At 39.4% G+C, this 14,478-nt stretch overlaps 1 protein-coding gene across 3 annotated transcripts in view; it reads right to left on the minus strand.

The window, feature by feature from the left end:
- DCTD (dCMP deaminase) overlaps positions 1-14,478 on the minus strand; it is a 51,096-nt gene that overhangs the window by 3,412 nt on the left and 33,206 nt on the right. For 2 of the 3 annotated variants that reach the window (XM_010401498.3, XM_039551135.1), the window contains exons 2-4: positions 11,653-11,764; positions 10,156-10,291; positions 1,141-1,257 (exon numbers count right to left, since the gene is read on the minus strand). In XM_010401498.3, the coding sequence (XP_010399800.2) occupies positions 1,141-1,257; positions 10,156-10,291; positions 11,653-11,764 (365 nt within the window). Of the gene's footprint in view, positions 1-1,140; positions 1,258-10,155; positions 10,292-11,652; positions 11,765-14,422; positions 14,474-14,478 lie in introns of all 3 variants that reach the window. The other variant, XM_039551136.1, reaches the window with a different exon arrangement.

The raw sequence follows: 14,478 nt of genomic DNA on the forward strand, positions 1-14,478 counted from the left end.
CTGGTGCACAAAATCAGAAGAGGCAGCATTCATCCACATGCTCTACAACTCCTTGGTACACCTCTACTCATAAATGTATGCTGTGTAAAATTGCTGAGTGATCTTTGCCTAAATCACTTAGGCAGGGGAGAAATACAAAGGCTTCAAAAGAGAATTCACAAGTGTTTCACAGCTGACCAACATCTTCCTGTGTTTGCCAGACAGCATGAATAGCAATACATTGCAATTTAGAGCTGATCTAAGTGCATAAGGAAAAGGATGAGTGACTACATTGAGAACAAGCAGCCAATCTACCTTGAAGACCATTTGATTTTGATTCTGTAAGTAAGAGAATTGTATGAAGCACAAATGCAGAATACCATTATCTTTCCCTCTTCATCCCTCTTGATTTCAAACCATACTGAACCAAAATAAAGAAGCATTCTGTTTGCTGCTTTCTTCCTAGATTCCTGTGGCCATTAGTAGTGAGAGACACTTCCCAGAACAGCAATCCATGCTGGGACTGCATGACTTCACTCAATGAGCAAAATATATGCTACTTTAAGCAGAGATTTTTACAGAACTGAAGCCTGCTGTAGATACTGCCTAATCTCAAAAAAGGAGACACATTTAGGCCAGCACACTTGCTGCAGTGGCACAGATTTATAATAATTGTAATGAAAGACATAATTAAAGGAGGATCATAGAAATCTTATGGCATTTATGAGCAAAGATATTTTAAAATCTTCAAATATCTACCATGCATCACATTCAAATTAAACTTTCATGTATATACTCCCAACAGACCTTTTTCATGCAGAAGTTTATTTCTTTCTGCCCTACTCTATTCAATGTGCCAGAGCACAGTAAAATTGACAGTAATTATATGCAAAGCCTGTGTTGTTCTTTGGCAGCTCCTGGTCGAAGAAGTTACAAACCTAAATTAGAAGCACGTTTAGAATCACAGTAGATGCAATTAGCACTGGAAAAATTTGGCACCATTCAGATGCAAAAACCCCCCCAAGTAGCATCTTATGAAGTTGACAGTGCAATTAATTTAGATCTAACATCAGCAATTTAACATCAAATACATCTATTAGAAGATACCAATGAGCAGGCAGCACTGCAACCCTGAAAAAGCAAGCTGGCACTACTGCTTACCTGCCTGGATGATGAGCTTTGCACATTCATTACATGGAAATAAGGCAACATACATGCTGCAGCCTTTCACGTCAGCTGAGTTTTTGTTCATGATGGCATTCAATTCGGCATGGCACACTGATTAAACAAGGGAAGAAACTATTCATAATACTGATCATTAAAATAAATCAGTCAAACTAAAATTAAAGTGTTACAATATAACTGCTTACATCTTTTCAAAGGCAAATAGGTAGCACAGCTTATCATAAAGGGCAGAGAAGGAAATAAAAGCAGAAATACCAAGATCGATGAAGGTCAATTGTTCTGACCAGGCTGCCGATTAGTAATGATATCATTAAGTGCATTAGCACTGCCATTTGCTAACACCTATTGCAGGCAACAAAGCTGTAGGCTGTGGGCCAAGCCATTGCAACCACCCTTAGTGAAGCAATATCTCACAGCTTCACAACTCTCTGGAGTATCTAATTGCCAGTATAAAACAGCTCATTTATGTGTTTACATGCACAGATAGGAACAGTCTGATGGTTGTAAGAGCGCGCTGTGCGCTCTGAAAGGCAGCAGAATCGCCAAGTAAAACTGAGCAGCTCTGTCCTCTGGGCCTCAGAACAGCTCAGCACTGCTGCAGGATTCTCCCACCCCCAGAATACACAAGACACACTTGGCCATAAAAACGTCCAGCTCTAATATTAAAGTGACTTTACTGCTCATTAAAAGGTGCCAGACTTCCCAAGCAGAAAAACAAAGTCCTGTATTTCTCCATGGATTTGAGATAGGCCAGGTAGCAACAGACCATCCTGCCTTATTCCACCATAACACAGTAGCTCTTTCTGGACAGACAGCACCTTAGGGTTTCAGTGCTTATAAGGTACACATCAGCAGATTATCTAGAGTGTTACCAACACAGCTGAGAAGAGTGCAGTTTCTGTGTCATCCACAATGGAGCTCTGAAAAAAACATTAGCATCTCCACGAGAACTTCCTGTTTACTCCTAGGAATAACAGCAAGTTGCATAATTTATATACCTACCTACTAAGAAACTGCCTGCTGCCCTGACTTCTTAAACAGATGCTGAAGTGTGGTGTGGGTTTGAGATCATTTAGAGACCTGCATGTGCAGACAGCATTAAGAGTTTTTCCACTGCTTGTTTTGAAGAACAGATTTTTTTAAAAAGTCCTTTTCTTCTCCCTTGTGCCCATGTGAAAATTAAAACAGACCAAGTTTCACAGCACAACTTCATAGTAAACTTGGTGCTGTATGCTGACCTCTGTGTGAATGATCTCACCACAGAAATAACTGAGTGCAGTACCTTCAACACGCAGGAATCATTGCTGAATGGAAATGTTTTCCGTATGCACTAAATGTCTACATGGAATTTTCTATATAACAGCTAATGCACTACAAATTTACAGCCTACCTTACAGCACACAAACTTTCCCATGCAGACAAGTCACAAGGGACCAAACACTTACAAAAAAAAGCTCCATATTGGCTTCTACCATGCCCATGTTACGCTGTCCACATACGTTCTCATAACCAGTAAAGCCAGAAACCAACACAAAAAATAGGAAATTGAAAAAGAAAAAAACAACCAAGAGCCAAGAACCATCACATTAAGGCTTCTTTTACTATTATTACTGTTTCTATTGCAACTGTTATTGGGTCCCACTGTATTTTAAACATATGCCATTAAGTGTGTGAGAGATGCAATTATATGAACGTATTCATTTAGAAAATCCAGAAAATATGTTGAACTCCAAGTATATTCCTAAGTTGCATCAATCTTATAAAGCCTTTACAGTAAATAGTCAGAGAATTATTTTTCCGGGGTTACAGAGGATTGAGTGAAAGAGTGACATTATTTCCACAACTGGAACTAGGGGTTATGTCAACAGGACAGAAACATCACTCTTAAGTTTCTTTGAACAATATATTTATGTTCTAGGCAGCAGTTTAAAATATGGAAGGCCTCCAGAAAGAAGGATGTTTTCAAAGGCTCCCAAAACTAAAAGAGAAACAAAATTAATTCCTTTAGTAAATATTTTTCCTTCACTAAAACTCAGAAATCTTCAGCCATAAAATCAGACAAGTTTCATTACTAGTATTGCAACAAGTTTCCTTCCTGCACTAATGAGAGAAAAAGGTTCTTTTGGCAGACTTCTACAAACTTTCAACAAAAAACCTCTTCCCAAGCAAAAACAAGATCAGGCCAAAAATAACTTATAGAAGATAATCAGCTGGAGCAAGGGAAAAACATAAATTTTGCCTCCTGACCATTTTCACACAATCTGAAGTTGAGAAAAATTACAACTCTCTCATGTGGACAGAAGACACAGCGACAGCAGTAAGAAACAGAGACATCATTAGAAGACAAAAAGTACTTAAGTCTCCAACAAACCCAGCAGATTTCCACTTTAAATAGAAAAGGAGGTATGTTTTTCATGTGTGCAGTAGCCTAACCAAGTATTTCTTACTGAGTTTACTGCAGAAAGTAGTACAGGACCAGAACCCTGCCCTGATTCCAGAAGTCATTATTTTCCATCCAATATTACTTTTTTTAGTCTACTGGGCTATTAAATACCAAACCACTTTGTCTCAGTTGCTGTGATTTGGGAGTATATTCTGGGGAACAATCATTACATGTGCCTTTGTTTTCATATGTCTCCCTTGACATCTGCTACTTATCAAGGGATATTATGCCAGATGGTCCTTAAGAAGGTACTGGCATCAGACAAGTATTTTTAGGCTTTGTCCCATCACTCTTAATTCCCTTTTACTCATATTCACCTCTCTCTCACAAACAGGCATTGACTAGGTAAGATAGGTCTATTGTCCCCAGATTTTTCTTAGAGACCTCCCCAGCTTTTCTGAGAGACAGAAAACAAATCCAGAAGTCCAAAATTCCTCTTGTTCTGACTCTAGTTTACATTTGGCGTGTAATGAAGTTTTCTAATCTGTTAAGAGCTCCTGCTAATAGTTACAAATTGTTCTCTCTGAGATAGTAAGAAGCTAACTTAAAATAACCTTTCACAGGTGCACAGTATTCAGAACTCTGAAAACTGTATCTTTAGGTAGACTAGTAAAACTAAGAATTTTTACAATACCCTATGAGGGGCTCCAGAGATTTGGGTTTTTAAAAAAAAATATTCACATATAGCCAACATAATATCAAGTCCACAACACTGGTTTCCATTCTGGAAAAGCAGCTTGAAAAGTATTCTCAAAAGGTTTCATTAGCTGAAGAAATAACCATGCAACGAGAAGTTAAGTGTGTGCTCTGACATTCCCACCAGCTGCTACTATGTTCATGGGGAGGAAGGGGGGGGGGGGAAAGAAAAAAGCCAGTGACTGACTGCTTCATTACTGGTAGTATTAATTGCTAGTGTTTCTATCTGTTCTCATTGCAGGCTAGTTTGTGTTGCCTAGCTGAGGTAGTATTCATCCTTAAGCTCACCTGTAAATAAGAGGCCCCTGCTCACCCTATAAATGGTAAATTTTCAGGATTGAACACTTAACATGAGCATGTTCCCAGTGGGTTGCAGAGTCAGAAGTACTCTTCCCACATACTAAATGTGTTCTGACTAGCAATTTTATAAGAACCACAAGACTAGTCAAAGTGTTTAATACTGTTTAAAGGCTTACATGCTTGATGAAGAGCATGCTAGGGACCACCATAACGCTAAAGACCCTTTAAAGAAGCAATCAGAGGAAGGGTTAAGGAGAATGACTTTTTAATGCTATTAATTACTAATTGAGCCAGACTAGGAATTTTGTTATCCTTTACTTGCTGGAACTCTGACACTGAACACAGCAAGAATCATAGAAGGTATCAAAACATTAATTTAAAGAATAGAGTCTGGAGTGACAACCACTGGGGACAGTGGTTGATGGATCTGGAATTTGTAGAATGACGTCTATTTTTTGTCAACCTTTTTGAAAGCATAAGGATGGTTGCTGGTCGCTCCATTAAGGGCAGGCAGGACACTGATGCTGGGCTGGCAGTGCCCTCAGCCCTTCCTGCTGTTGTCTCTCTCACTCTGTGTGCTAGAGAGGAGCAGCTGCTGTGGTCAGGGCACAGAGTCCAGGATACCAGCACCAGATTTGTTGGGAGCCCAAGCTTCTTCAGACTGCAGTAAGAAAAATGGAAGCCCAGCCTCACTGCTTTCCTCCATGAATAACAAGAACCGGGAAGTGAAGATGGGAACCACTCAGCCCATTTATGAACATCACAAAACTTGCTGTGGTCAGACCAGAGAAGCCCCTCTCAAAACCTGAGCAGCATTAGCTAACCCACCCTATTTCACAGTTTCTCCCATCCTGCTCCAAGTTGGTTCTACTCCTAACAGAACACAGAGGTGTTTCTTAGTGGGCAAGTAGAACAAGAGGAATCGTTTCTAAATCTCCAAACTTTCTACAGATTTGATGTATGACACCAGAATTGGACAAAAATCCATGCAGGACAAGAGTGAGTGGCTGTAAGTGGAGACCATCTCCTAGATACCCTTCCCAGCTAAAGCATCATCTTTGCCAGTTGGAGAGAGAGCATCACACTTCTTCAGAGTGCCTTATCAAATTTTGTGCTGTCAAAATAACAGCTTCTATAAAACTAACATTTGCCTGAATATTGTTGAGTGTTCATTTCTCTGAAAAATTGACAAAAAAGCTCATAATCCTAACACAAGGAAACATTGATAACAGTTTGTTTCATTTTACACAGCAGGTACTGTTCAATTAGAGCATACTTTTTGCCACAGCACATATTTTATCATATCTGAACCTGTATAAATATTTGTAAGCATATTTACTCAATATTTTCTGTATTGCTCAGAGGTTTCTAAATTTGCCAGTCATTTTAATTTAAAACTCTTAATTAGAGACTGGTTGTCAAATGGATGTTCTTAGATTACAGTGGAGACAGAGGGCATAACAGGAGCACAGCAACTAGAATTAGTTGTTAGATTTGTGTTGAGGAGAAAAATGTAGTATTTTAAATGATTGGTGAGAGGAAACTGAGCATCAACAAATACTTGGATTCATCTAACAGAAACAGAGGGCACACTTTTGACTCTGAAAGACAGAATTTTGCCTAATTATTATGACGCTTCTGCACATAGTACTGAACACAATGCTTCACGAAGAGCTTTTAGTAACATCTTAGTAAATGTTTAATAACATCTCAGTAAAACTGGCCTTCCATTTCTCTCATGTGCACAGACACATCCCTGCTGCTGTCACTGACTGGCAGCCTGGAGCCAGTTCCAACATAATGACAAAATCCTGATTTTGTGCTGTGAAAAATGGCATTCTGCAAAACACCCTGAGCTTTCTGACATAACTAGGCTATACTGTTCAAATATACACTAAAACTAGAAGGAAGAGCCTTTATCCACTTCAAGAGTCTCATAAGGAATGCACTGTATCAATACAGGTGATGCATGTCACTATTCCTGTAATATCCAAATGCCTTGCGAATGTTTGCATCCTCTAAGGTAAGGTGAACATTACCTACCACATTTTGACGCCTTCTCCCAGTAGCAGCTCAGGTTACACCTGGATTTCTTAATCAAGCACAACCCTGCCCCTAACAGTGAGCTGAGCAGAACTCACTCTTGAGGGTGTGAGATAGATATATACAGTATATTGCAGCAGACATAGATAACCAAGACAGTGGTGAATTTCAAACCAACAAGTTTCAAGATACAGCAAAATTCAAGAGTGACAGGACTTGTTTAACCTTACAACAGAAGTTCAAAAGGTAACTGCTATCAGTAAGTGCACAGAGAAGGAGGAAGGGTTAACTTCCTAACAGTGAATAAGAAAAGCTGAAAGAACAATGCTGGCACACACAAGAACCTATAAACTAAGCACAGATAAATTTAGGGTGGAAATTGGAAGATTTTTAGCCATGAAACAGTGAACCTGGTCAGAGCTGTGGGGTCAATACATCCATCAGTTCTGCTGGAGCTCAATAAATTTGTTACAGGATCACCTAACATCCTTCTGCAAAGATTGCCTCTGGGTCCAATCCCCTACTATGTCTATGCTGCTAAACACAGACAGGGCCAGGGACTGGCCCCTGGCCCTGAGGCCAACTGGCACAGACTGGCTCGTGTCCTTCTTAGGAGTCCCATCAGCAATACACTGCCCTTGGCCCTGGGTTTCCTCAAGATCCACGTCTCAAGAGTCCCATGAGACTACAGTTATTTTGTATGTCTCAGTTCAAAGGGCATAAAGAAGTGAGAATGCTTTTATGCAGCCCACCAGAGAGAGATTTTCAGAGCATGAAACAGAGTATGTGTTGCACATCTGCCAGTGTGGCCTGAGGGAAGGAAGAGGGTTAAGCATACCATCTCAGCAGGCTTTGCGTTATAAGCCTATACCTGATGACTGTTTTCTTGCAGTCTTTTTTCCACCCTGCCCTCCAGAGCATCATTGGAAGAGCAGTACTGAAGCTTTCATCTGAAGGAAGCTAGCCAGAGTGGTGCAAAACAGATGGGAAGTGAGCCAAGTGTTTATGCCTAACCCACAACAATACCCAAGACCAGGTGGTCAGCACTCAGATCTAACCCCAGCCCTTTTCTATAGCGCTGCAGATGCATGAAGTAGCTCCAGAAGACATCTCCCAGCTTAGTGTGGTGGTACATGCACAATTACCATCAGCTTTATCTAATTCTTCAAGCTACATTGCAGTGCTGAAAGTACCATCATTCCCATAATTAGCTAATGGAGTACATAGTAAGATTGTACCATCTCTGAACAAGCCAGTTAGCAAAATGCAAGGATAAAAAGTTCAATTTACACAAATGTCGTGATGATTAGCAAAAGGAGAAAGGAAAAATGACAGTTTAATGAGATTTTAGCAGCAATTCTATGTGTCTCTGCATCTACCAGAATTTTTTTAAGCAGAAGATTTTTTTTATATATATACTTGTCTGGTCTGTCAACTGTGCTATCAAGATTAATAAGAAATTGCTAGAGTTTAAATGATCTGTGAATTACAAAATAGGTTGTTTATTCATCACAGCAGACACTTTGTGTTACAAAGTCGTGATTTTTTTAATGAGGTGAAGACTAAGATAATGGGGGAAAGGGCAGTTGTTAGACCAACTCCTGGAAATCAACTCAGCACTCCAAGCTGTTACTAGTTAGCTCATTTTTTAAACATCACATGCTCCGCATCTTCTGCAGTCAGAGTTAACAGAAAGAAAAAATTTCTCACATCATCTTGTACAAAGAAAGATTCCTCACAGCACTTTTAGTTTAAATTGGTCAGCTTAGATTTGAGTGCCTGGAACATGCTCAGATGCCAGACACCACCCATACTGATTTTAGTTCAGAACGGAGACCTTACAGCAGCATAAAAATTCAACCAAAATCAATATTCTGTTTTCAGTGCTTTATATTTAATCAATGGGCTAACACTTGTTTCCTCACCTATAAATAAAGAGCAGTCATAACTAAGTTGTACCATTATGGTCACAGCACTACATGTAAAACCAGTGGTTTAGAGCAGACTTCAAATTCAGCAGGGGCAGACTTCAAATTTGGCCCTATATTACAAAAAATAATATGAAATGGTCTCGAGCTTAAGAGTTACCATTAGAGGTTTTATAATAAATTGGTGAAGTGAACAAGGACAAAGTACTGGGGTTTTAAGAAGTCAAAAATATCAAACTGATGAATTATGTGCTGAGCCACTGCATATAATCTTTCACTTCAATGCTATAGAAAACCAGAAAATGGTTTTTAGAGAGAGCTCTGAGTGAACTCAGGCTATGTCAAAACTCATGCAAGTTTAATTTCTCTATCACACCAACTGTTAAAGTTACAAGTAAGAAACAGAATTAGTAGGCAGGGCTAAATACTGGTCACTGGAAAAGAGTCAGAGCAGTATTTCTCTGCAAAAGGTAAACTCTGGTGCTGACTTTCCCCCACCCAAGCAGGGAGAAGGGAAAATTTCTCAAGGCTCTTGTTCTCCCTTTTGTGCTTCTCCTCCTTGTCATTCCTCAGCTCAGGACAGGCTGAGATGCAGCACAGGATGAAGAAGTTCCTAATACCTGTTTTTCCTGTGCCCATGGCTTCTGCTGCACTGGTCTCACACACACAGGTGCAGCAGGAGCTGGAGTGGGGACAGAAAGACAAAGGGGGACTTAAGGCAGCACGGGGACTGGATGGTCTCTTACCCGTCCTACCCAAGGTTTCTTCCCCGCATCAGCCACTGCAGGCCACACGGCAGCTCTCAACCCCATTCCCACACACGGCAGACAGCACTCGTGGCATGCAGCCTGAGGCAGCCCAGTGTCCTTGGCTCCTGGAAATCACACCTGATCCAGAGGAGCAAGTGCACAGCCCTGCTGATAGGTCCACAAAATTTCACGGAAGGCCCTTCAAAGCACATTTACAGAAGGCCAAACTATGCCTACTGCAAAGACAAAGGCAAGATCCAAAGCAGCACTCAACCACATTTACCATGAAACCATCCTTGCTCTTCATTTCTTTTGTTCATTTAGTAAATGTGAATCAAATCAAACGCTGAAATAAACAGTGAAAGTCACCTCACTGCACACAGACACCCAAGACAAATATTCAGCTTCCTCATAGCATGTATAACCTATGCCATCAACACCTGAAACGGAAATTTCCCACAACCACTGGAGTTTACAATTTTAATACCTGTATTTTAGACCCAATTACTTGTTTTGCATATACACACTGTAATTTCTGTGGAGACGAACACACAGAAGCAGCAATCATTTGCACACACTGCAACTGTGTGCTAATGAGCTGCTTTATATTTACAAGCTTTCCCTACCCAATCCAAAATGGCTAATATGTACGAACCCATTTCACCAGGAAGTCAGTCCTTCAAAAAGACTGTGATTTTTATCCTGTTGTACCACATATGGGCACACTAACAATATCAAGTGAGTGGAAGAAAAACTGATCAATACTTTACCAGCTGAACTTTCACATATACAGACATGACAAGTCTAACCTGTCAACCTCAAGAAGCCTTACCATAAGGATATTTTGTGTCTAGTCTATTTGCTCCTGTTCTTGTCCAGGGTAGTACATCATCACTGCAACCATTAGGCATCCCATTGTAGCCAATTCCAACAATCTTGTTTTCTGAATTTACAATGCAGGCACCAACCTAAATAAAATCAGATTTATATAGCACCAACAGAATGCAAAACAATGTGTTAACAATAAAGATGAGACATGAATAGTCAGTCCTACAGTTTTCATTTAAGAGATACAAGCTTCACTTAATATATTAAATCACACCATCTAGTGAGCAAGGCTACAATTGTACCTAACTGGTGGGGCTTTGAAATAAATCAGGGCAGATGTAACTCTGCTACTCCTTTGGTCATGCTGTTCCCATCCCAGCCTGCCAGCACTGTTTCTTGCCTGCTTATGAAATGAACCTAGTTCAGGGAGCAGAAACAGCACTGAATGAACCCTAGTAAACACATCAGTTCAACTCCCCAAACCAGCTTTTCCAGCAACAGTATGAGCAACAGGAGCAAAAGAAAAGTTATGAAAGATGTAACAGAAATACAAGTGTTGGCTTGCTTATGCAGGCCTCACAGGCCTTTGTGGCTTGTTTACACAAACACGCACTAAAATTCCAAACCTTTTAACTCCCACCCTTTTTTGCTTCAACCCAAGTCTACAAAGGGACTCCTCTTAAAGAATGGTGAAGTGTCCCTTTTTTTATGTTTTCTGCCCATATTATTTATTGAAATGGCAATAGTACTAATTTTAATTCACACAATGTGTTTAATCAACCTGCCCTTGGGTAACAAAAATTTAGCCCCAAGTGAATGACCTTCAGAGAGCTAAGTGCTGTAATGTACCGAAGGCAGCAAGTAAGTGAAAAGATTGTTTTTCTGGGATTTGCTTCCTGATTTTTTTCACACAAAGGAAATCTAACAGGATGAGTGGATCCTGCAGAATAGCATTTCAGGAGCTGTATCAATCACCTGAAATCAATATTGAAGAATATTGAACAGAGGCACATGGAAGATGTGAAAAATGGGAACGGACAGTGAAGCATAGGGAAAAGGGGATCCTGAGGGAGGAAACAAACTAGAAGAAAACTCCAGTCAACCCAATAACAAACAAACAAATACTCTTACAGGTGAGGAAAAGAAACTTGTAAAATGCTGTGTCTTAAAAAACTACAACCTAAAACTTCCAGCAGTTTTATCCTCCTCTAAAAGTGACTACATTTACTGAAAAAAGGAGACAAAATGCATGTGTTATTTTAACTTCCAGATGAAAAGATGATTTATAAAACTCCAAGCTACAAATGTACACAGAATTATACACATGAGGTCAGGCCCAATAAGAGAATTTCTGTAACAGAAGGTGCTGACTACGTTAAAAACTGAATAGCTATACACTGAAATAACTTTTATTAAGAAATCCCTGGAAGTGCTAGGTGTACATCTGATGTGATATGCAATATAGATTAGGTTATCTTTTTATTATATGTTGCCTTCTTACCTGAGAGCTTGGATCCTTGCTTCTTTGTGCTGACAGAAAAGCTACTGCCATAAAATATTCAGGCCATTCCAAATAATCCTCTCTTTTTTTGCAGGATGCTTCACTGCTGAAACTATAGTTTATAGACAAAAACAGCCATCAGCAAACATCACAGACCTAGAGTTACTACAAACTGTATTATTTTAATGTGCACAGTTTAAAGTAACAGTAATGTACACAGTTTAAAGTAACCAGGATCAGAATGTGGCTAAGACCACACATTCACTAATATTTTGACAGTAAAACCATCAGTATTATGTGTTTTCCAGGAACTTATACATGCAACATTTCCTTTCAAGGAAAAGGCATCCAAGCGAGGTTGCAAATTTCATTTTTAGATAAGAAGGCTGAGATATTCAAAGCAGTGAGCAATTCAAAGACAGAGCAATTTGTCCTTTATAGATAACACCTTGTATATTTCTAAGGTTGAGGTATATCATGTACTGGCATTCTTCTCACCCAAACAACATAATCTTTTTTATGATGACTGTGATAACTGCCAGCTTCTAATCTAAGTTATGATAGTTCTGCCTATGACAAGTGCTCAGTAGCTTCCTATTTGGTAACTTCCTCTGCAGGCATTAATTTCTGACTATACGGTTATCACTACAAGTTTACCTCTCGTTACAACATTTACCACCAAAGATCTGAGGCCATTCCAACAGTTCCCTGCCAATTTTCTCTTGACATCAGGTCTTATGAAAGCCTTCTGAAAACTGACAGGAGATGGGTTCAAGAACTTTTCCTTTAGATAGAATGGATAAAAGTGCCTCAAAAGGTTGCTTCTTTCCCTGCCCTGAAGGGTATATTTGAGGGAAGGAGAAAGGAAAAAAAGGTGATATATCATTTTCTCTTGCCTGCTTATGGGTGAAAGCCTGCTCAGACCAGGTAAGACACAACAGGGGAATTTCTGTGCTTTTCAGCTCAAAGCAAAGGAAGGCAGACATCTCTCTCTCCACACATATATTTAAGCCTTGAAAATTTCAAACAAAAGATCAAATTGAAAGAAATTTCCCCAAATTCTCTCACCTATCATTGCTAGAACTTGAAAACCAAACCAATGGGACATCTCAAATACATTGACTAGCCTATCAAAATACAAGGGGCACAGTACTTTTCTTCTTGGGCTCCTCTTACCAAAGGCTACAGCTTAAGACCAAGATACCCTTCTAGTGATGTACAGCCATGCAGAAAAATACATCACAGGTAACTGCGAGCAGCAAGACATCTCCTAGCAACACTAGTACCAGCACTTTCAGAAGACAAACATTAGAAGGCAAGTGCTTAGTTAATCATTATTTTTATAACTAAACCCATGTATTAGAGGCTTGCAGTTAGCTTGTCATAAAGAGGTTACACTGTTTGAGTGAAGACAATGCCAGCACATGATAAAACTGTACTTAAGAAACCTACAAGGTGCTATTTACCAAAGATAAATTGCTGGTTTTGAATAGTCTGTATGTGGCACATTACAAGTTAGCAATTTTGGCTTGTTCTTGGAACAAATGAGGATCATCTTTAGGGCTACCATCTCAAAGTAAGGAGGAAGAAACAGAGAGTCTTGATGTAACTCACACACCTCTCACACACTTTGACAACACTGCAAATAGTGCCCAGAACTGTCAATTGTCAAAGCCAACACACAAATCAAGTGTGTGATTCTAAGAACACCCAAACTGGCTTGAATCACTGTAACTAAAGGGTTGGGGCTATATCCTACCAAGGAGGAAAAGTGCTCAGAGAAAGAAGAGATTAAAGACACGCCCTCATACCACTCTGTGCCAAACTGAACTTTGACAGGTTAACTGAAATATCAAGAAAGTGTTTCAGTTTTATCATTATTTAAAATATTTTTTAAAAATGGATTTACAAAAGCTAAAACACAACTGGACTTTAAATGATCACTCTTGGCTAAGGGACATTCACAGTGATGTCTTTGGAGAGGGATGAAACACAATGCAGAACTACACTGAATAAAACATTCTGGGAAAAGGGCTCCAGAAAGATAGTAGTACTCTGAACTAAGAGGTCATGAGATCTCCTTTTGTTAAATTATTCCCTAGCAACTGTACTTATTCAAAACATAACAAAAGTTATGTTATTCAACACATTACAAAAGTGTTTACTTTTGTAATAAATACAGAGCTGTATGTAAGTGGAGGTCCCTCAGAGTACCAACTTCACAGGGAGAGGAGCGTATCTAAAAAATAAGCAGAAGGCTTACATCAAAGAGAACATAAAAACCCCCCAAAGCCCTTACTCAATTACTTCTACTTAGCATCACCGTGTTTGGCAAGATAATTCCCTCAACTCAGTGCACAAGAACTCAAGAGTGTGAAATGCGTATAAACCACTTAATTTCTGATTGAGCAGAAGCCAAGGTCTTGGCTAGCAGTCAAGCACACACATGAAAATTAGTTTATGGATTTGGGGCAGCTGATAATCTTCTTTATGCTCATTTGCAAGTTCTAGAGTTGCATGAATGAAAGCTACTCTAGAAAATACTACAGCTAGCTGTAAAACAGGCAATCAAGGCTTACCCTTAGGATAACCCATAAGAACTTATGAACAAAAATAGCAGAAACTGAAAGCCATGAAGAATACTGCTGAGAACAATGGGGAAAAAAAAACCCTAAATTTTAGAACAGTTAGTAGTCCATAGAAAATTCTGTAAAGATTATTTCAAGGGAAAAGAGAGAAAAAGATTCTGTAACTAGAGAACACTGCCTCCCTTTTCACTTCTTTTTCATCCATCTAGGCTTCAAGTAAGCTGTAACACCATCTGAA

This window comes from Corvus cornix, chromosome 4, assembly GCF_000738735.6.
Source record: "Corvus cornix cornix isolate S_Up_H32 chromosome 4, ASM73873v5, whole genome shotgun sequence".
NCBI classification, from domain to species: domain Eukaryota; kingdom Metazoa; phylum Chordata; class Aves; order Passeriformes; family Corvidae; genus Corvus; species Corvus cornix.